The following is a 21,916-nucleotide window of genomic DNA, read 5'->3' as shown; positions in this document are numbered from 1 at the left end:
AGGAGTGGATCAAATCAGCAGAATCCATGCAGTTTAAGCAGCCCTAACCTATGTTACCCGCTCATACTACCTGCAAGAACAGACCTGAGAGGCTTGAAAAATGGCCATAGAGACCCTGATGATACCTTTTGCTGTACTGCTTTTACATACCTCAAAGTGGTCAGTTGCTGAGTAAGTCAGTCGGGCATAATAAAGCTCCACAGGGTGATAGCTGCTATCCTGAACACTAATTTCTGAAATGATCTTGAGCAATGACAAAGCCAGGGTACTAGCTCTTCGTAGAGGACTTCCACTGTGTCCCTCCGTATCCAACAGTTCTCCTGCACCCATTGCTGTCCTGAGGATAATGTTATCCCACAAGTCTGAGTTCATCTCTTAGACACACAGTCTGTGGTCAAAAAGAGAAAGAAAAAATGCAGAGGCAAAGACATTGATAGTATTATTCAGGTTCCACTGAATAATACTATATTGGTAGTATTATTCTCCCATCTTCCTCTTCTAGGAAGGTTGAGAGTATGTCACTAAGGCATTCCCTCAGAGTGTCTGCTGTAGTTGTATGAGTAAGCCCATCATTTCCTTACCCTCCACTGGACCTTTGCAGATGTCAGGAGTGATTCAGGCAGCAGATGCTGTAATATCATCTTTGAACAAGCTGGAACCAAATTTCCTTTTGGGACTGCTTTGAAGCAAGAAAGGCTATTCAGCCCAGGGACACAACTAGGGTTAATACAAGATAAAATTCCTAAAGTGTACTGTAGGCATTGGGTCCCCAGTAGTAATTGTTTACTAATGTACTAACTTAGTAACACCTTACTAACATAGGTATAGCCAGTACATAGGCAGTTAGGATGACCAGTGGATCAAAAATCAAATTAATAGTCTTGCACATGCTAATAAGAGAACATCGGCGCACTAGAAAATTCATCTTTTCTCCAGAACATTCTACTAGGGCAGCACAGTTACATCTTTCAATCTCCAATTTTGGGAACTTTCTACATTATCCTTATATCTAAGAAATTCTGAAGATTTACCAGCTCCCAGCTGACAACCTGTGGAAAGTTGCCCTCCCAGAATTCAGAGACATATGAACAGTGGCATCATAAGAATCCTAATCCCATAAGAATTGGGACAGCAAACTCGGATTTCACAAAATGAGAATGGAGGAAAAAACATTTTTACAAAATGGAAATAAAACCTTTTTAAAATGTCATAATTTTTAACAGAACAAAAATGCAAAGCGTCTCTCTTCAATATAGTTACTTTTTTGTGAAAAGGGAAATCATTCAATGAAATTGAAAGTCAAGAAGTTGAAATCTGATTTTAAAAAGAATATATTTAGCATGCAGAAAAAGGCTATGAAACTTATCATTCCGATTATATTGTGCAGGATGAAAATACATTTGGGAAGAATATAAAATCACTTTCTTCATGAAAATCACCACTAAATGAAGGAATAAACTTTCCCATATATGTACTACTGTTTCTTCCATTACTTTGAAGAGGCAGTTTCCCTGAAGCACCCTCTTCTGGTCACTGTTGGAAACTGATCTCTGGGATACTTGAAATGCTAATTTGTCTCAGAAATGCATGGTTTATTATCTTGTAAATTTTTAATCAGAATAGATACCCTGTGCATGCAGGGATTGCAAACTGCAGGCATTGAAAACTGTAGCTTCTAAGAACAAGCAGGCACCGGTTATGAATTCACAGTACAAGGAAGTAACTGAATCAAGTCATGTGGCAAACAGTAATGTAGAAAACAGCATTTTTAGCAACAGTAAAATAGTGTACATTAAATATATACACATATAATCAGGAAACCTTCTATTGAGGATACTAGCTCTTTGCTACTGTTTGCCTGGAGTTTACATCGGAATGAGGAGCTTGCTCTTTTCTATAGCAGCTCTAATACGAGTCATATATCAGACACTTGAAAAATGAATATTATCATCTGGTATACTAAAACCTGTTTCTATTATGCAGCCCTAATAAAAAGTGGTTGCTAGTCCATTAGGGTAGATCTTATGCATTGCTCTTCCTTGGCTTTTAAATAATGTTTGTGTATATCATCATAGGGATTTTAAAATAATGGCTTTTAAAATAGCTTTTTCCAGCACATCAAATGTTGGATCAGTCATGGTGGAATAAGGGTAGGAGAATCTGCTGTGACTCCCTGAGGTATGTCACTTTAAAACAGTGCAACTCTAGGGCAAATAAAACAATAGGAAATAAAAGAGTTCAACTACTGAGGCTATTTATTCTACAGCAACTACAGTTCAAGCCATGCTGATAGTTTTTCTAATGCCTTAAATCAAACAGCAGGTATCTGTGGCCTCAAGGTAAGAAATGCTAAACATCTGCCAGCTTCCAGACTTGAAACACTGCAGCTTCCTTATCTGAAGGAAATATTACTGTTAGTGCATGGCAAATCTCAGTGTTACTGTCATTTGGCATTTTCACTATAGAAAATATAGCGAAATCACTGTATACGTCATCGTTACTTGACAGGACAGCGAACAACCTACTCTCTCAAAAATCTAATTTTACATAATTTGCAAAATATTTTGGTTATCATATTTTAAAACTCATTATACTGGTCACAAAACTACAGCCACAAACTGAGTGCTTCTTTGACAGTCTCAAGACCACTTGTGACATCTGGCAGCATCATGAGAAGTCATATTAGTACCTGAATACTTCAGCAGGCAACTCGTCCAAGTTATACTGGTATTATTTCTGTTTACCTCTTGCTTGGCCTGAGAAGATGTAAAAATTATGCAATGAATTGAATAATCCCAGAGAACAAACATTTCATTTCTGAACATCTTGTATTTACAAGCGCATGCTATTCAAGAGTTCTATTGTCCCTTTACTACCAAGTTTTCCCTGTACTAACAGAATAAAAGTTTTGATTGGCCCTAGCCAACAGAAATAGTTGGTATGAGGCATATTTTATTAAAACTGACTGTTACATTTCTATAATTTACTAAAATATGATACCGTATTTAACCATTTTGAAAATTCTGCTTGAAAAGTTAAGCTTTAGTCTTGCTGGATTTTACCTTCTCATTTATCTCTAAGAGTAATAACAATTTGGCAGGCTGCAATGGATGCTGCAGTGAAAACCTTGGAAGCCCCTGAGTTCTTGCTGTGATCGGTCAAAGTATATTTGACTTTAAGAATATGAATTATTATATTGTAGTCAATAAAATTACTACAGGCCACATCAGAGTATGCTGTGCATTGTCCATATTACTGTGAGGCATTATTATCTTTAAATTCTTCTCTTCAAATTTTTGGATGTGGGGAGAAGGGCTGTCAAGGTGTATGTGTGGGGGCAGAATAAGTCATAAAGATGTAACAAGCACATTTTATCCTTACATCAAAAAATCATTAATAAGCATTCATAATCTAGGTGCAGTAATATGATGAGGAACTCAACCTCTGGGAATACTGCTTTTGTCTGTGGGAAGCAAAATGTGTCATGAAAATAAAAAAGGTGTCCCAGGTATATGTGTTCTCAAACCAAGAGTCAAGAAATATGACCAAGTACCTTCCTACAACTACAGGACCTGAAAAACTTTTTGTTAATATTCCCCCTCCACACCCCGCACTGCATCTTGATTGACTGGAAACTGGTGGTAGCAGTACAGATGCATTTTAGGCTTGACTTAATTCTTGGTCGAATTTTTGCCTAATATGAGCTGCTATACAATCTCCGAACAGAAATACAGCTTTTTTTAGTAGGAAGAAAGAGGGACTTTGGACTTGAATTTCTCTCTTTCACATTTCTGGTGAATTAGACTTAGAAGGAATTGCTTCTAGGGCATTAACTTACATGGTCTAATCACAAACCATCATTGAAATGTAAAAATACACACAGGTATCCTTTTATATGAAGTTATTTTAAGTTATGCTTAGCATAAACTGATATGAGCTTTTTTTTTTTTTAATCTTTGCCACTACAAAAGCATTATTGTCAAGAAAAAGATTAGGCCCCAAAACATCCTTTGTTTACAGGCACCTTACCTTCTCAAAAGGTCTTGTAAATTTTAGTATTTACTTCTGCCTGACTGCCTTTGTAACTGTGTCTTTTTCTTAGGGGGAAAAAAAAGATGAAAGAAGTAGCACAATGCCTTAATATTTCATTCTAGTTTCTTACAGCCAAAAATAATGTGAAAACTAGAAGCATTTAAAATTTCTCTTTCCAAGGTTTCACAATCCTGTACTCAGGCAAGAAAGAAAGAAGAAATAATCTGTGCTCTTAATATTCCAAGGCTATACAGACCTTTTTCAAGCTCCATTTCTTGGAGACATTGTAATTTAGATCTTCTTTTCCATAAATTTCTTCACTGGCATAGAAGCCTGGTCCATATCAGAGTTGGCACAAGGCTTATTGGTATTGGAGATAAAATTCTTTCCCCCAAGGAATTGGTCTTCATCTGTTTAGTAGCAAAAATTTCAAGCTTGTACTGGAGCAAACTCAAGCGTTAAGGATGAGGTAAAGAAGGAGCACTGTAAAAGATCACTGTAAAGGGAGTTTCTCTGAGAAGAAGCTGTGGTGAGGGCTGTCTAGTTTGAGAAGTAACAGAAATGTCTTTTGGAAAGTGTGTGGGATGAGGGGGGAATAGGGTTACCCCTTATTTTGTTTTAAAATAATTTAGCTATTAAACTGAATCTAGGTAGTTGCGCCTGTCCCTGAATTAATTGGCCATTAGGAAGCATAACAAGCCCACTGGGCCCTTTTCTGTTCATTTAAAATCATTCCAGAATGCTGCAAAGAGGTTTTAGCTTTGGAGAGCTGGAACTGAGCTCCCTGTAATGAAGGTTCACTCATGCTAGCAGTTGGAGTCTATTCCTGTGATTGCACTGACCCCTAGTGACTGCAGCACTGCTTAAATAATCTCCAGAAACAAATTTATTTGCTTTTTTTAAAAATAAAATCTCACTCATTATACAGGAAAACTTCGACCAACAAATGTCTCCACTGGGAGCAAATTCTAAAAATCCTTCTTTTTAAGCAATGCTTAAGATTTCCAGGGAAATTGTTTTCTATTTTAAAACATTTTTTTTTCTCCTTGGTGTGTTCACTTGAGACAGACTTTGATATATTAATTAAACAGCCTATTTAAAATTTCAGCACTGCATAGATCCTGGGAGTTACTGGTTTTAATTCAGCCACATAAGTTTGTTCAGGAATGCAGCATCTCAGGCTGGAAGTTTTGCAGACTTTTAATAAAACACAAGTGGTACTATTGTTAATCTGTTTAACATCTAATATGTTTCAACTATATTACATGTGTGATGTGGGTTTCAGAGATACCATCTGGAAAAATATTAGCATATTTTCACATGTGTAAGGTGAAAGCAATGGATCATTTCTTTACCCTAGGCCTTTCAATTCAGTAGTAAATGTGTATGCACAAGTAATACAAAGACAAGCTTAACTCTTTTTCAATAGCCCTCTGCCTCTGGTCTTTGGTTGGTTATTTATGGACTTACTTTCAAGTACTACTACTTTTAAACCATTGTAGGCAATCTGACATGCAGCTGGCATATGAAAACATAGCAATCCAATATTTAGGCCACATTGCACAAAATCCAAAATACCCTCAATTTCCTTTGAAGTTCTTACTGGGTTATAATGACACAGACAACCAGCTGGAAGAATATTAAGTAATATAACAGGAGATGCTTTTGTGATTTGGAAAACACATATATTTTAATTATTTTAGTGAATATTAGTGTGTTCAAAGCTGCAAAAGGAAATCTTAGATATGGACTTGATCACACAGACTATTTGATCAGTTTCCATTCCTCTGATTTCAGCCAAGAGTACTTGACTCACAGGAAGTATTAATATTACATCTGGCTCTGTATTTATCATGTAATAGTGAGGTATTGCTAGTATCTGTGATTTCCTGTGTTGAAAAAGTGATGATTTGAAGAACAGTGTTTGTGATTTCCCTATTCCTATAATGTACCAAAATTGTGGTTCCACAACAATCTGGGATCATCTACCTATTGCCATCATGGCTGTGTCCTTCTCCTCCTGCCCTTATTCCTCTTTCCCTTGAGCTTAACCTGACACTTAGCCAGATCCTTTCTTGGGCTTTTTAGGCATGTTAAAGTGCCAGAAAACTATTTTGGCTTTATTTTTTTAGTGGGGCAGGGGAGAAAGAGGAAAGGAAGACATTCTGTTGACCTCGGGTGCAGAGTGTTCTGAAAATAACTAAATAACTCTGAAATATGAGTTCACAGAAAGACAAATTTCAGTTCACTGTAGTCAAAGCTCAGTAGAATTTATTTTAATTTAACTAATTCCAGTTATGTTTTAAGCAAGGGAAATAAAGCAGCTGAAATTTGACACAGAATGTATTATTATATATATTTATTGCAATTTATGCATATATAAACACTAGTTTAAAAAAAGTATCGTAACAATACCATATAGTAGAGCACAGTCTTTGTTCCAGGTGCCTCATACTAGATTTCCATAACCTTTCAATCCTTGATCATTAACTATTTCTGTATCTAGCAAAGGAAAATAGTTCTAAGATTCATTTCCTTTTCATACTAGTTCAAAATATAGTAAGTTCACAAATCAACAGAACTCTATTGGTTTAAAGTTAATTAGGGAAAAAGAGCAAATGAACTACATGTATTTTAGATTTCATAATGATTTCTCAAATTTTACCACATATATTTGAAAGAGAAATATATAAAATAATTCAGTTTATCTCTAGTTCACTGGTAAGTTAATAAATTTAAAGACTGGATGTTCATTTTTTACCACTTCAAATCCAGACTGTGTCTGTCGTGACAATATTTTACTTCAAACTGTTCAGTGCTCAAGATATATATGATCAAATATGGATTTGCCAGGGAAGTTTAATACTATAGCATCACCTCCTCTGTCAATATCTTATTCTGGAACACTCATCCACATCCAAATTTTCTGTCCACCCGTTCTTTCCACTAATTTTAAGTAGATTCCTTGCAAACAGGCTGTTAGTATTGTAATAACATCTTACACTTCCACTTTTTTGTACAGTACATTGACAAACAGAACAGATAGGCTAACATCTGAATGAACAAAGAGTATCAACTGTACTCTGAACTATAATTGCTAAGGCACAGTGAGAGTTTTGCACTGTTACTCTCAAAACAGAACTTTTCAGATGAAATACCTAAATGTGGAATTGCAAAAATAAATATTTAAATCCTTTTAAAGTGAATGCAAAAACCAGACTAGTATAGTAATATTTAACATTGCTCAAGTTATAGTTTTGTTGAATTTAATACTCTAAATTATGGACATATTGAATAAATAGTAAATGTAAAATTTAAATTTATTTTCTGTGATAAAATGAGAGTGAAAGATGTTAAAAAAAAACTGGCACAATATCCCTCTGAATTAAGATCTTGAAGTGCCTCATGCAGACAAGATATAAAATGATGTTGTACGGCATCATGTCCTACAATTTGAAGTTACAATGTCTAATTAGAGAGAGGGAAACATTTTCAATACATTTAATCATCAATTTAAAGAGATGTTTCTTTTTTTCACATTTTCCACTTTTCAGTTGAAGCAGACACTCCAGATTTTTTTTTCTACTCTTTTTCAATTAGGGAAGGTGATGCCCAACTACATACATGGTTATAATAATTATGGCATTAATCACAGCCCAATATTTTTGCAAGAACATCTGGGTAAGGTAGGACAGAAAAATGTATGACTGTATTTCTCATAAAATCATAGAATAATTTCACTTGAAAGGGACCCTGGAAGGTCATCTGATTTAATCTCATGTTCTAAGCAGTCACAAGCATGCAAATACTACAACAAAGCAAAATGTTTTTATACTCACAGCTACAGATGCCCATGAGAAAGCTGCTGAATCACATTATTCCAGGAGGAGGTTTGAAAGTCTTAGAAGGGCTCTCCTCCAAAACTGGTTATATTCTAAGAATGACCAAAGGTCAAGTAAATGCAAGAAGGGGAAAAAAAAAGTCTAAGCCAAAGATATAAATTCACAAATATGTAACAGTTTAGTATTAGGTACATCAGTTAAAAATAGATTAGCTATTGTCCAGTATCTCTTGTGCGATACAAAATCCATTTGCCTGGGCCCCCTTTCTTTTCTTCCAGAGAGGATGCTTGAAACAGGTTTCTTTCCGCTACACGGTCTGCAATTTTGCTACAATGCCTGCAATACAGTGCATACTCTTTTAATCAAAACTGTTGCTTTGTCATTTGTTTTTCATTTGTTTTTATAGTGTTTTATTCTAATCAGCTTTCTAGTCAATTCCAAAAAGTTATTTTGAATTTCTGGGTGCAGTTGTTACCTGATTAATTTATCTCTCAATCTTTTTTCTTTTTTTTTTCAATGGGCATGTTTTCCATTTGTAAAGTAGGTATTTTCTCTACTTCTATTTTTCTGTTTATCTCCCTAAAGTTCCTTCTTTGGGCTCTATGTCCTGCTCACATCTGCTCTACAGTGTGGTCGTATTTATATTGTTCTACACTGCTGTCTCCTGTTTCATAAAATGGGCCAATATTTAAATGATGTTGATCAAAACCCATTCTCTCCAATTACAGGAAAGAAATTATCTCAGTCTGACCCTTGGAACAAAAAAAACCCAAATTATAAAAATGAGAAAAATATTTAAAAACAAAACCATCCTTCCTAGGAAAACTGTAGTAGGTTGTCAATGCTAACTTTAAAAGCATTGATATGGTTTGTTTCTTCAGAAAGAAATACCATATTGTAAGCATCCTTGTCAACCTTTCTCTTTGCCTTTGCTGAGTCTCTTATGCATTAGTTTAAAATGTGAGTAAAAATGTATTTCACTTAATTCCTGTTTTGTTATGAAGTTCATTTAATTCATAATACAATTCTGCTAATATAATAAAATGCAAAATCTGAAGATCAAACTCAGAGCGAGTCCTCAAATATATAGTCAAATGTTGTATTATACCATCTAAGAACCTGGCTTTCATATAAAAATGGCCACTTTCTAGAATGCATTGGAGTTGCTGTTTACATTCAAAGTCCTCTGAAACTGTCAAAAGTATAATAAATATACCGAACAGTATTTATGCATATTCATAATTATGCTTTAAAACATTTGGAAGAGTAAAAAGGGGGCAGACTACATTTCAGGATTTTTTGTGCTGTATGGACATGTTTTACTATCAGTCTTGCAGCATACAGCCATAGTCTACTAAAAATTTCAGCTGTCAAATTTTCACAACAGATTAAACCTAGTGAACAGACGGAAGACCTTTATATGTACATATGCAGAACACACTTTTTTAATTTGCATTTTTTTCAAATTGGAAATGTTATAGTATACTTCCTGCATCTTATTTTCAAAATTTGCAATTTTATCGTCTTTTGATCGCCAGTTGGAAAGTGCTTGATAATCTCCTCCTTTTAATTTGCGTTTTTCTTGTAAATTGGTATATTGGCTTCACTTCTTCCTCCTGTCTGCAAATTTCTCTCCCTTTTTATTTGTTTCCAGTTCTTCTTGGCTCTGTTGTCAAAATAAATATACCAAACATTTTTTTGCATAATTTTTTATAGTAAAACTACATGCACTTTCAGAGACATTTAAAGAATTAAATCTTCAACATTTATAAAAGTAATAGAGATATGAATATTTTGTCCTAATGCAATTCACCAATTTTCAAAAAGTTGCGTGAAGGTACTTTTTCTCAGAAACCATCCCAAGTAGATATTTGAGAATCATATGGTAGTTGCATAAAGAACCAAGATATGGCAGCAATCCTAGTGATAGATTACAGAAAGTGGTTTTAGTTGATTTGGATCTATATGGTACCTCAAGAGAATTCTGCATCTCAAAATGGGATCAAAATGGTCTATATGCTTAGCACAAGGCTCCTTGAGTCAACTTGTAGGAATTCAGAAAATGGGGCCACTGGGAGGGGCGTGAAATGAAAGATCAAAAAGTTGGACTTTTCTGACCCATCTCCTAAAAGGAGGCACATATCTTTTCAAACACCAGAGAGGCTACTGGGAAAAAGTGTTACTGGCTGTAACAGTGAAAGGATTCACCCAGGAAAGGGCAATGTTTAGCAAGGTTCAAACTTATCTCTTAAGGAAGCACTTTTATAGCAAACTAGAAGGCTAAGCTTGTAAGAACTGAGAGGCTACTCTTCTATTGCACCTTTTGAACTATGCAACTGCAGAGCAAAGTCTGTATTATGTCAGTGGAGGACAGAGAGATGAGAGGTAAGAAAGAAATGTCACAGAGACATTTGGTCATTCATCTGAGAGAAGGGAGATATAGGTTCTAATCTCTGCTTCCAAGGTAGGTGTAAAATGTATTAACAGTTCTCAGGGTATCTTCTAAACATTTTGGTAGCCTAAGTCTTCTTAAAAATCTGGGCCTAAACTGATTATCTTTCAGCTCCTCACTTAAAAAGTCAGTACATATTTTGCTTTCATCTTTGTAAAAACATCAGAAATCATGGGTTAGTTATATAGGTTAAATTATACATCTACAAGTGAAACTATTAACAGTTCTTTCAGACTACTCATCAGCATCACTTAGAATCTTGCAGTCTCTGGTTACAGAGGTTTTAAAAGCAATTTTATAATCTCTAGAGAGGCAGAAACATATCTTTAATAAAAAGATTGAATTGCAAATATTTCTATAAAAGTTACCTGAATGGTTGTTTTCAGCTTAGAGAATGTTTTTGCACGTGGGTTTCTTTTTCTCCAAGTTGGTGCATTATAAGGTCCTGAAGTACTTTTGTCTACAGAGAAACATACAAGTTGTTTTTATTTTCAGCTACAATTTCAAAAATTCTTAGCTTCTTAGTCTGATATATGAATTAAAAGTAACATAAGCTGAAGCATCCATTGATGTATCAAGTGAATATTGCATCATCTCTGAAATAAAAGCTATTATTAAATACAGACTTATTTTCTAGTATGTTAAATGTAACTTGTAATCATGCAGCATTTTCATGAGGCTCATAAGATCTTCCAAGTGAGGGGAGTCTTCCAAATACATCTTTTTTTGTTTGATAAAATAACTGTTGTTTTGTTGAAAATCTTCCTAAGTGCATCAATTGCTTTTAGGTTAAACAAACCTATAATCCACATTCCTCTTTTACTGCCACTTGTGAGTTCTTGTGCTACACTATAGAGAAAGATTTGCTATTGCAACAAAGTATGCTCCTGAATGACCAATCCTATTGTGTAAAATTTAGTAAATAATTAATGTTATTAATATTCTTATTTTCTGTTAGCTCCAGATTAATTCCATTAAATACAAATGTTAATAATAATCCCCACATTTTCAGTGTATATGCAACATTTAATTACCATGGTTTTCAGTTTTGGTCTAAAATCTTCCATTTGTATCAAGTCAATTTTTGGTCTGGAGAATTTCAGACCAAATGGCTCAGCTACTACTGCAAAGAAAGGCAGCAAAATCTGTATTGTTTGTTCTTAACGACAAAAATTCCGGTCACCATTTCTTTGAAATGTTTTATCCTTTTATAACCTGAAAATTTGATAAGGTGTATTCTAGATTTTAAGAATGCTCCTTTTGCAGGAAGACTTTGCAGGAGAGTTGCATGGCATCTGAGAACTTCATAAAAATGGATAACAGTATTCAAGTCACTCTTGTAAAATGATGGTAGTGTTATCCCCCACTAATACTGAGATGAAACTTGGTGAGCAGAGAGCAAAAATATCTGCTGATTTTAGTTGCTCATTCTCAATGACTTAGACTCAGTTTTGCTGAGTGACTAGTATAACATTAGCACTCTGTATGTTCAAAGCACAAACTCTCTTGATATGTGTTGCAGCAATGAGTGATCAGCACTTCTACAGATTAGTCTAAGATTTGATGTGACTTGAGACTAAGCAGTGATGTGAAGATTCATTTCACCTAACTGTGAAGCAAGAGATATGTGTTCTAAAGGAGGTTCCTTTTATTGGAAGTGAAGACAGAAGGGCACTTCAAGGTAGAAATTCAACTCAGCTTAATATAAGTATATAAAACTGGCAGGATGAATCACTTTCTCCACTTAAAATTGTTTAAATTAATTATTGCTGGATTTGTGGCTGGAATGACAGATGAGAAAACACAATTATCTAAAGTTACTATGGAGACTGGAACTAAAAAGGCAAATAAAAGCCAGATTATGGTACTACGTTGTGTGAAGCTGTATTAGCAAGTAAAAAGTAAAGTGAAAGCTGTAAATTCAAAGCTACACCTGAAACAGACCACCGAAAAGAAAGATAAAAGACTCGGAGTCCCACCTGCAAGCTTTTTGTCAAATTCCTGTCAAAGAAGGTACTATCAAGAAGAGAGTATTTCAGAGATCAAAAAAAGTGAAGCAAAATATTATCTTGAAAGGATGGCAGGAAGAATGAATTCAGTTTTCTGTCAAATAGAAATACAACGAGGCAACAAGCCAACAGTCATAAAGTAAATCACAAAAATTTACAGGACATTTAAATTGATAACAGAAGTTTGAATACATTTCAAGCCTTTACTTATTCAAGAAGAAAAAAGTCTTAACAAAACTTCAGTGAAATATTAGCTGGGGAAAAATATCACACAAAGCAAAAGCATGCCTGGATCCCCTGTTGGCAGGACAAAAGTTGAGCAAGAAATGTTTCTTGAAATAAAACCGAGTACTAGAAGCAAATTACTTCTAGTACTATTGCTACCAATATTTAGAGTAGAGTGGGAAATTAAAGATGGACTATTATAAGGTTTCTTAAATACTTTAGAAGGTTAAATCATTGAAAAGATGCTTTTCAATTACACTCGAGAGTAATTGACAAACATTCTTCATCTGGTCTATTTAGAAATCTAACATGAAAAAATATAATTTTACAGTAAATTCCAGTGTAATCAATATGGAATTATATTCACATTAAGTCTCTGAACAGATGAGATGAATAAACATGCAGCAAGGGAGGGGGAGAGGAAAAGAGGGGGAGAAAGAGAGAGAGCTAGAGAGAGGCAGATAGAAATATCCAGTCATACCTTCTTCAGTGCAGAAGATGAAACTTCTAGAAAGTGTCACAAGAAATGACAAAGATTTAAGTCTCTGGGCCAGATTCAGACTCAAATGAAAAATTCCAGTAGAACAGCAATGTTTTTCCTAGAAAAGAGCCTATAAAATTTTAACAGATAATTCACACAGCTTTTAAATATTTGTGCGTGCTTTCACAAGCAACGTTTTCTCCTCTTTTGGGAGTAGTCAAAATTCCTATTAACTGTAAAATCTGAGGATATGTTAGTGCACATCAGCATATCAATCAATATGTTCATCCCTTTTTGCTGGGCAGCAAAGTGCATGAGGCATAGAAATAGATTCCTACAATGAAGGATGTTAAATTACCATTCATGAATATTTTGTTCTATGTAACTTCTAGCAAGTACAAAAAATTATTCACATTTCTGTCTATGAATATGACAGCAACCTGCTTATGAAAACTAAGCTGGATCAAATTTATTCTTGCCCATATTTAGGCATGAAGTTGCAGGGACAAAACTGAAGACAGTGCTATAGAGCAAGTATATTTGAGGCATTTTAAAAATCTTAAGTGACTCTGAACTCACCCATAGATCCACTAAGCTTCGGTTCTTGGATGACTGTAACATTACGGTAAAACACATATGCTGATCTTCCAGGTTCTGAAGAATTCAAATAAGTCCTTCTTCCAGCTGCTCTCACAGAAGGAATATAAGAAGCTTTCCCATCTTCCTTACTTTGATCATTTCTTTGATAATTTGCTTTAATTTGGAGGTTTGAAGTGTGCATTGCTATAAATAAAAAACAAAGCTTATACTATATACAGATCTTGTGATATTACTCAAAATTTGACAAATCGCAATAGACTGTAAGGTAAGACAAAAAGAAATGTTCTTTCGAGATAGCAGATTGCCCATATTTGATACTAAGAACAGAAATTAACTAGGTATTACTACATCATCTAATAGTTTAGTAAATGAAAACAGATAACTCAACTGTTTTCTCAAAATACCTTTGCCTGTTACTACATTAGGTGAGTTTCTTGTCTCCTCAGAAATCCATTTCTTTTTCTTTACTCCTTTAAAATGATGTTTCTCTACCAGTTCAGTGATGTGTGTTGCTAAGGGATTAAAATAACACAAATTTACTTTTTTCAAAAAGCACACAAAATTTCCTTATCAAAAATGCTAACGGGTTTTGAAAAAGTATTCTCCCATTTCATGCACAGATATTCTTAGGCAGAGAATATTCTTTTTTATGTTAATTATTCTAAAAGTACCATTCCCAAACAGGGCATCAGAAAGTTGCTACATTTTCTCTAGCAGAGTTCACAGTCTCAAAATCTTGACAGTAAACTTGGTTAAAAACAGAGCTCAACAGTACTTTGAACTAATGTAATTACTTTGATTAGCTCGGAATGTTTCTCATTACGAATTAGAAAATCTTCATTAATACTGTATTTAGGGATTATAGTTTAAAACCACAGACATATAATCTACAGAGTTATAACAACTGTGAGTTAAAAGTTGCATGCAATTTATATGCATGTCACAGGGGAAACCAATCCTCTTCCAAAGTCCAAGCATAACATTTAAATCAGAACCCAATGCAAACTGATTCCAAAACACTGGTGGCAACTTCTGAGTTAGAACTCTGTGTAGTTACAGGATACCTCAAAGTTAGCACCAAAAAACCTCTTAGTTTGTTCCGGTCTTCTGGTGCTTATTTTTGATCCCCTGCAAGTGAGGTATACTTTGCCTCTTTCAGTTATATCAGTTCAGCTATTTGTCATACTGTAAACTGAACTACTAAAACAATGTGGGATAAAAATATGACTTAGATTTACAAAAGGCTGTTTTTAATCCTTAGCAACTCCAGTGATTCAGTTTACAGCATGGTCCCACACACAGCTGTAACAGCTGAACTATGATGACATACAGCACTGCAGAAATACAAATGAATGACTAAAGACAGGAACTTCCAGAACTAGCTTTTACCTCTGAGGTCAACACACTTCGTGACTAAGGGTGTAACTGTATAATAAGCATGTTAGACTGTCCCAAGAGCAGCTGCGAACACAGTTCTCTGATCCACTTCTAAGAGCTGTCTGTGGACTACCTGTCCAGACCTGTCCTGTCACTATACCGGATAGGCAGTATGCAAACCTGGGGAATATGCATGCTTGGGCCTATGGAGATGAATGCATTCTGAAGGACATCTGGATGAACTAAGATTTACTCCAACTGACTGTAGCATCTAGATACATCCTGAACCTGAGCAATTAGATAATGTAACAAAAGACTACAAATGATGAGGCTAAAATTGTAATAATATTAATTGCATCATCAAGTAATAATTTATCTACAATAATCAATTAGATGCATCTTATACTCTTTCCAATATATTCTGTGATTCTCTTATGGAAAGGGCGAACCCAATTCATCAAGATATTTAAGTGTAGATATTTTACTTAGTTATGTCTGAGTACATTTTAAATACATTATATAATAAGTGTTACATTCTTTCCTAGATTTTATTTTTATTGGTTCCATTAAGGCTCATTTTCTGTGAGATATCACCTACCTACAAATCTCTTTTACTTGATAGAAGTTGAAAGTGCACAGCACTTCACATGATCAAATGTGGGCTTCTGGAAGATTTTGCTAACTCTGGGACTGTTCATGCTTACACTGAATTTAACAGAGGATGCAAGCTGATCACAGGGAGCAGAACTGGGCCATAACATACAAGAACTGCTGTTTTCATTCAATTAAAGAAATCATGTTAATGGAACTTTACATTTCAGATTGGTTATGCAAAGTATATAATGTCCAGTCCACTTTCAGAAGAACAAAAAAAGTCATCTAAAATAAATACCTTTCATATTTGAATATTTTGATATAATTAGTTCTTTTTCCCCAGTTAATGCCTCACTTCCTTTTCCTTCAACAAATATGTTTCTCTGTGCTGCAAAACAATCACCTCCTACAGAAAACGAGTATCACAAAATTATTTATACAGAAGAGTGCACTGAAAATTTAAATGTAAACAATGCAAAGAGTGTTTTATTTCTTTACATTAAATTTTCACTAAAATGAATGAAAAATGTAAAAAGTACAATGAAACCAAATAACTGACACAATAAAAATTCTGATAACAATCTATTGAAAAGGCTTTTAATTCATACCGGTATAAACAGAGATTTAATTACAGAATTGCCACTTTTTGTTAACCACATTAAAGAATATCTAAAAGAAAGATACATAGTTTACATAAAGGTCACAGGCAAATAATCAGTATGTAAGACACATTTGTACTGTGTAATACAGTTCTGCAATAATTCCTATTTTTGCTACTAATAAATATTTAAAAAGAAATAGGAGTAAATGCTTTTAGGTAAAAATAAACTCCTGGAGTACCTAAGGCATTCTTCATCCTTAATGACATGATTCTATACTGAAGTCAATGAGGCAAAATGGTGTATCCTCATTAATGACAACTACATTTGTGCAGAAGGATCAGCTCCCACAGTGTAAGATGTAGGACTGGAGGCTTAATATTTCTCTGTATGACTACTGAAAAATACAAAGCCTGTTGACCTTAACTAGGAATAGTCTCTCAAACATAACAGTTTTTGAAAACAAATAAACTTGTAGGCATTTCTGCATCTGCTTTTTTATAACTTCACAGAGCCATTTCTTTTCCAAAATCAAGGGGAAAAAACAATTGTAATTAATAAAGTATTTTGTTTACCATAAGAGTAGTGGAATTATAGACAGAGTTTTAATTGTTATAAATAATGGTGTATTATGAGAAATAGTATACAGAAAATAAGGAATAAAGAATAATCAAAATATAAAATAGTGAATAATGCACGCAAATTCAGCTACCTTATTTACCAAAGGATATTCAGTAATGAAAAGCATATACTGAAGTATATTACCTCCATTTTCAAATGTTCTAAGATCAGTACTGATATTATCCTCTAATGATAATGAAGTCACTCTTTGTCCTTTTGAATTATTAAATGCTGTAGGAATTGTATTACCATCACCTGGAAAATCAGCAAAAGGAATGTTTTAGCCACTTGTGTGGAGGCATGGTGAATGACAGTGTCATTCTCTTCCTCGCATCACTCTCTATGAATTAGTAATTAGTTTAGAGTCAATTTCCTTTAAATTCTTATGTTCTTTTTTCTCTTATAATTTGGGTACTGTCTAATGTAACTCAGGCACCTGACATATAGCCTTTACGTTTTCTAGAAAATGTCACAATACACACGCTAAAGTGGACAATCCTCCTGAATGACGACTACGAATCTCACCTTATCTGATTTATGGTATTTCTAACATGCATGTCCCTGTAACACTTAAATCCTTAAAGAACTTAACTGAAGAAATGTTTTAGGGACACAAATCTCTCTCTTTTTCAAAATGTATCTAATTATACAAAAACATCTGTACTAAAAGTTAGAAATATTTATGTAACTGATTTCCTTGCATAGAGTCTAAATATTTCTAAATACTTGCCAGAAAATCTTATCAAAACTATCCTGATAACATAAATATTTCATATGTAAAAATAAACAAGAAGAAAAACATTTTTTGCCCAAATTATCAAACAATTTAGGCTAGAAAAAAAGCTGTCAGTCAAAAAAAAACATGACTTCCCAGGCCTGTATTGCTCAAGATAATGAGAATTTTTCCTTTTACATTTTTTTGTTAACATATCTTCTTGCTCAAATCTATTTTAAATAAAGTAGATTCATCAAGATTTTGTCTCCGAAATTTCCACTACTGTTAAAACAATGATTTTTTTTTTCATTAAATGTAGAAGGTCATTCTTCCTCCAGCAATTTTTAATGACTCATCTACTTATTATCTCTAGTGCCTTGGAATAGTAAAACCATAAACCTCTCTCAAAAGAAGGAATTATGCTATTAATTCAGTTAAAAAATAAACATTTTTCAGCTGTGCCACCTTGTCGAAGATCAAGTAAAAATAATATGGGTGATAAATATTTATTAATTTGTATTTATTTGACCTTAACTTATTGGAAAATGCCCAATACTCAAAAGAACATGTAACCTTATTTCAAAAGACACTTAAAGGGGGGCTTATTTAATCTAAATTTAGTTATTTAAAAGTTCCATATATAGCCAAGTGTAGTAGTCATCTAGACACTACAGACAGTCCGAGAGAGCAGTGCACCTGTGAGAAAGTGATTAATCTTATCTGTGACACTATCTTGTGATGTGATGAATACTCCTATCTCTCTCAATTTACAACATGGAGAGCCTTTATGACAAGTTTAAACTAGATGCCAACCTCGGGATGGTTAATTTTAGCCTAGGTAAATCTTAATCTTAAAGAAAAATTATATGAAAAACCTATGTCATGAATCTCAGGAAAGTATACACAGGATTAATGCCAGACCATTTTCTACTACAATCAATACAAGCGAGTCACCATGTGTGATCATATTTATGCAGGAAAAAAATAACGAAGGACTTTCATGTACCTTTTAAGCATGATCTGTTATTTTCACAAAAATAAAAAGGGGAAGAAGGAACGGTAAACTATCTAATAGTCTTTTCCTGTAACAGTAATTTAAAAAGGGGTAAACACTGTCCAGGAAGATGAGAAGTACTTGCCTTTCTGTAAATCTCTCTTGACAGCTTCCAAGGGTAGTAGCTCATCTTCCAGAGCTGAAGACATGAGTTTTGCTGATTGGTGTTCCTGAAGAGATTGAATCCTGTAATATTCTCCTAACCATATCCCAAAAGGAAAAAAAATGTTTACTACATTGGCAACATTGCTGTTTAGGAAAGAGTCACTAATTTCATATTTACCAGATTTATAGCACATTTCCTTTATTGCTCTTTCCTCCTCAATATCTGAAGCAGTCTTAGCCAACAAATAAGAAGCATCTGTAGGAAATATTTAAAAAAGACCTTCATACAAAGACTTTCAACATTTCTTAATGATGAAACACTATAATGAATTTAATTTCAATCATGATTTTCTTCCCCATTGCAACTTCTGCTTTTGGATAGAAAAACTATTCCTTATATGTTAGATACTTCCAAGCGCAATGGAATTTCTGTTACAACATATTAAAAAGCTAATGTTTGTTGATTCAAAATGATACAAAATCATCTTCAGTACTCATTTTCAAAACAATTGTTCTGTTATACCCGAATGGAAATCTTCTAATTAAACATATCCCCTGGGATTGCTTCTTACAATAGCTCTGCCCAAAGTTACTACTCTCTAATGTTTGCTGGCACAGCTACTTGTATGAGTGTTCCTTATCTGTCTCAGTGGAAGTCAATTGGATTAGCAAAGCCCTATTTTTTTCCTTGCTTAAATTAATTTTCCTTTTACTCACTGGAAAAGGTATTAGGAAGCATTAACAACAGACAGTCCCTGCTAGCCAAGACAAAGGGCAGGGATAGTGGGGGTGAAGGGCAGCTTGGGGCTATTTGAGAACCAGCACAGTCATTTGCAGAATGCACACATGCCAGCACATGATTGTCTCACTTTTGTCCTCTAGGGATATACAGTTCACTCCATCCCCATGAATCTCTAATCATTCATAAAAGACTTGTCTAAGTGAGACAAATTCAAAGGTTTAACTACAGGTTTGATTAAAAATACATTCAGTTAAACTGATGAAGACTTTTGTATGGATTCTCTTCGCTATATTCAAGAGTACCTTTTCTTAATAAAACAAGATTGTCTACAGAGGGATTTCAGCCAGACGATTTTTCAATCAGTTGAAAAAATGATTGAAGTCAAAAAGATGCAACTATTTTTTGTAAAGAAAACAATTTTGTAAAGAATATGTGACTTCACCTTCAGTGAAGCATGTGCACAGCCCTTATCCCTGTTCAAAAACATGTCTTTCAAATGAGAACTACCTTCTAATCTGGTAATTTCATAGCATGATTAAACAAAAACCTCAGATAGTCCTGAAGTACATAAAACACATGGAGCTGTATGGACAGGAAATCTTTCTGTTTGTCATGAAAATGAAGCAGTTCCTGAACTGCTACTGTAAATCCCCACTAAAAATTCTCTAGCAGTAACTGATGTAGTACTTGTTAAATTTAAGACACACGGTATGTGCTCAGCCAACACATATTATAAACTTGTGGGAATTATGACAGAAAAAAAGAAGATAATAAAAATATGTCTTCTTAAATAACAGAGAGCTTATAGTTCTGACCGTCCCTCAATTTTGAGAAATTCTGAATACAGTATCTGATGGTCATCTGAATTGTGGATCTTGGTTTATACTCAAATTAATGAAAAAGGAATGGTGAATTATATTGTAATTAAAACATAAAGCTAGACATTTTATAGGAGTTCAAAAATCTTGGATTATGCTCATTCAGCAACTACCATATTCAGTAACTCGGGGATTAGCAGAAAACTATTTCTAAATACTTGGCGATAACTCTTTGCTAAAAATGTAATGGTTATTATAACAAATCAGTTGCAAACTATATTGCAAAAGAGTTGAGAAAGTCTATTCTCTTGTAAAAGAAAAAAAAATCATGTTTACCATTCGCTTCCTCTTCATCCTCCTCTTCATCCTCTTGGTGATTAATGTTTATAATCAATGGAGGGTGAATTGGTCTTAAAATAGTCTCCTGATTTTTGAGTGATTCTTGACCACAGGCTGGATGTACAGTCCCTTCCTGGACATCCTGTTGCAATGTAGTATCTGCAGAAGACAGCATGATAATTATTTTGCTAAGTGAGACCTAGAACAGTGAATGAAGTTTTAATACAGCAGGTATAATTTTGAAATCATTATCATATTTAAATAATCAGCAAATAGTCAAATTGTGCCTTTCAGGAAAAATCTTCTGCAGAAGTTGGCAAAGGTAAATCTTGCAAAAATAGAAAGTATGAAAATACATGTGTACCAGTTCCTATGAATGGAAAGACAATGCACCACTGAATAAAGCCTTATGAGAAGAGGTGTATTCTGATCATTCGAATCTATTTTAAAAAGGTTGTATATCTCTTCTAGGCTGGTGGATAGATGAATCTGAGTCAGCAACCTTCTTTCCTCCAATCCTGTTGTAGATGTTTTACAATACAGGAAAACATGATCAGTAATTCCTAAGATCAAATGAGCAAGTGAATTTAGGAATCTATCATCCCACCGGGGATAATATTTTAAAAATGTTTAATAATACGCAATTTTGAAGAATACAGAATATAGATTACCATTTTTAGTTTGTAGACTGTTTTTCTATCAAGACTTTCTAAATTACAATTCTCTTTGCTAAATAGAAAATATAGATTTTGAGAAAGGAGATAAAGTTTATAAAAATAGTTTACACTAAATTATAAAAAAATCAGAGAAGATCTGATTTTTCTTACAAATCTACATACACCCATAATGTTAGTAGCAAAATTATTTCAGTATTGGAATAGCAGTTTCTGAGAACAAGGAAATTAAACTGATTGAAACTAAAAATGATGACAAATGGTGAGTTTATTTCTATTGTTTGAGCTGACCAATGTGCAAATATGAACAATAAGCATTCTGTATATTATATTAAAAATATTTCAGTTGAACATTTTTTACAGTTAGACAGAAGCAACAGGAGGAAGGGGCATTTTCTTTTTTTCCAATTGTTGTTACCCTTGTGAATTTCTTGCTTGCATATAAGCAACAAGTGTGCACACATATCCTATTAAACCCCTTACAATATCTGATAGGCTATAGCGAAATTATCACATGCAATGCAATATATAACTCTTTAATCTGGCAGAGATTTTCTCACTGTCCAGAACCAAGTATTACTAGTTTTGGATAGCCAAAGACAAATAAAATTTTAACTATCTTAAGACAAGTTATCAG

The 21,916-nt window shown here is 34.0% G+C and overlaps 1 protein-coding gene across 1 annotated transcript; it reads right to left on the bottom strand.

Annotated features, from left to right (window-relative positions):
• Positions 1-9,477: 9,477 nt before the first annotated feature.
• ZC3H11D (zinc finger CCCH-type containing 11D) lies at positions 9,478-20,780 on the bottom strand. The gene is made up of 9 exons (XM_085304955.1): positions 20,603-20,780; positions 18,885-18,962; positions 18,687-18,800; positions 16,977-17,087; positions 15,968-16,018; positions 14,046-14,153; positions 13,621-13,824; positions 10,695-10,786; positions 9,478-9,540 (listed from the first exon to the last, which is right to left on the bottom strand). The coding sequence occupies exons 1-9, from the start codon at positions 20,778-20,780 to the stop codon at positions 9,478-9,480; spliced, it is 999 nt and encodes a 332-aa protein (XP_085161081.1).
• Positions 20,781-21,916: the final 1,136 nt, after the last annotated feature.

Source organism: Rhea americana, unplaced genomic scaffold (genome assembly GCF_003343005.1).
Source record: "Rhea americana isolate MKP2758 unplaced genomic scaffold, rheAme1 scaffold_214, whole genome shotgun sequence".
In the NCBI taxonomy this organism is placed as follows: Eukaryota; Metazoa; Chordata; class Aves; order Rheiformes; family Rheidae; genus Rhea; species Rhea americana.
The sequence above is the reverse complement of the archived record's forward strand: the minus strand, read 5'-3'. Positions and strand labels throughout refer to the sequence as shown.

Bases quoted from the DNA above. Each gene is read 5' to 3' on its own strand.
- ZC3H11D (XM_085304955.1), bottom strand. From the start codon at position 20,780: ATGCTGTCTTCTGCAGATACTACATTGCAACAGGATGTCCAGGAAGGG. The intron at 18,963-20,602 runs GTAAACATGATT...TATTTCCTACAG, and splicing joins GGATGAAGAGGAAGCGAATG to ATGCTTCTTATTTGTTGGCT. The intron at 18,801-18,884 runs GTAAATATGAAA...GGATATGGTTAG, and splicing joins GGAAATGTGCTATAAATCTG to GAGAATATTACAGGATTCAA.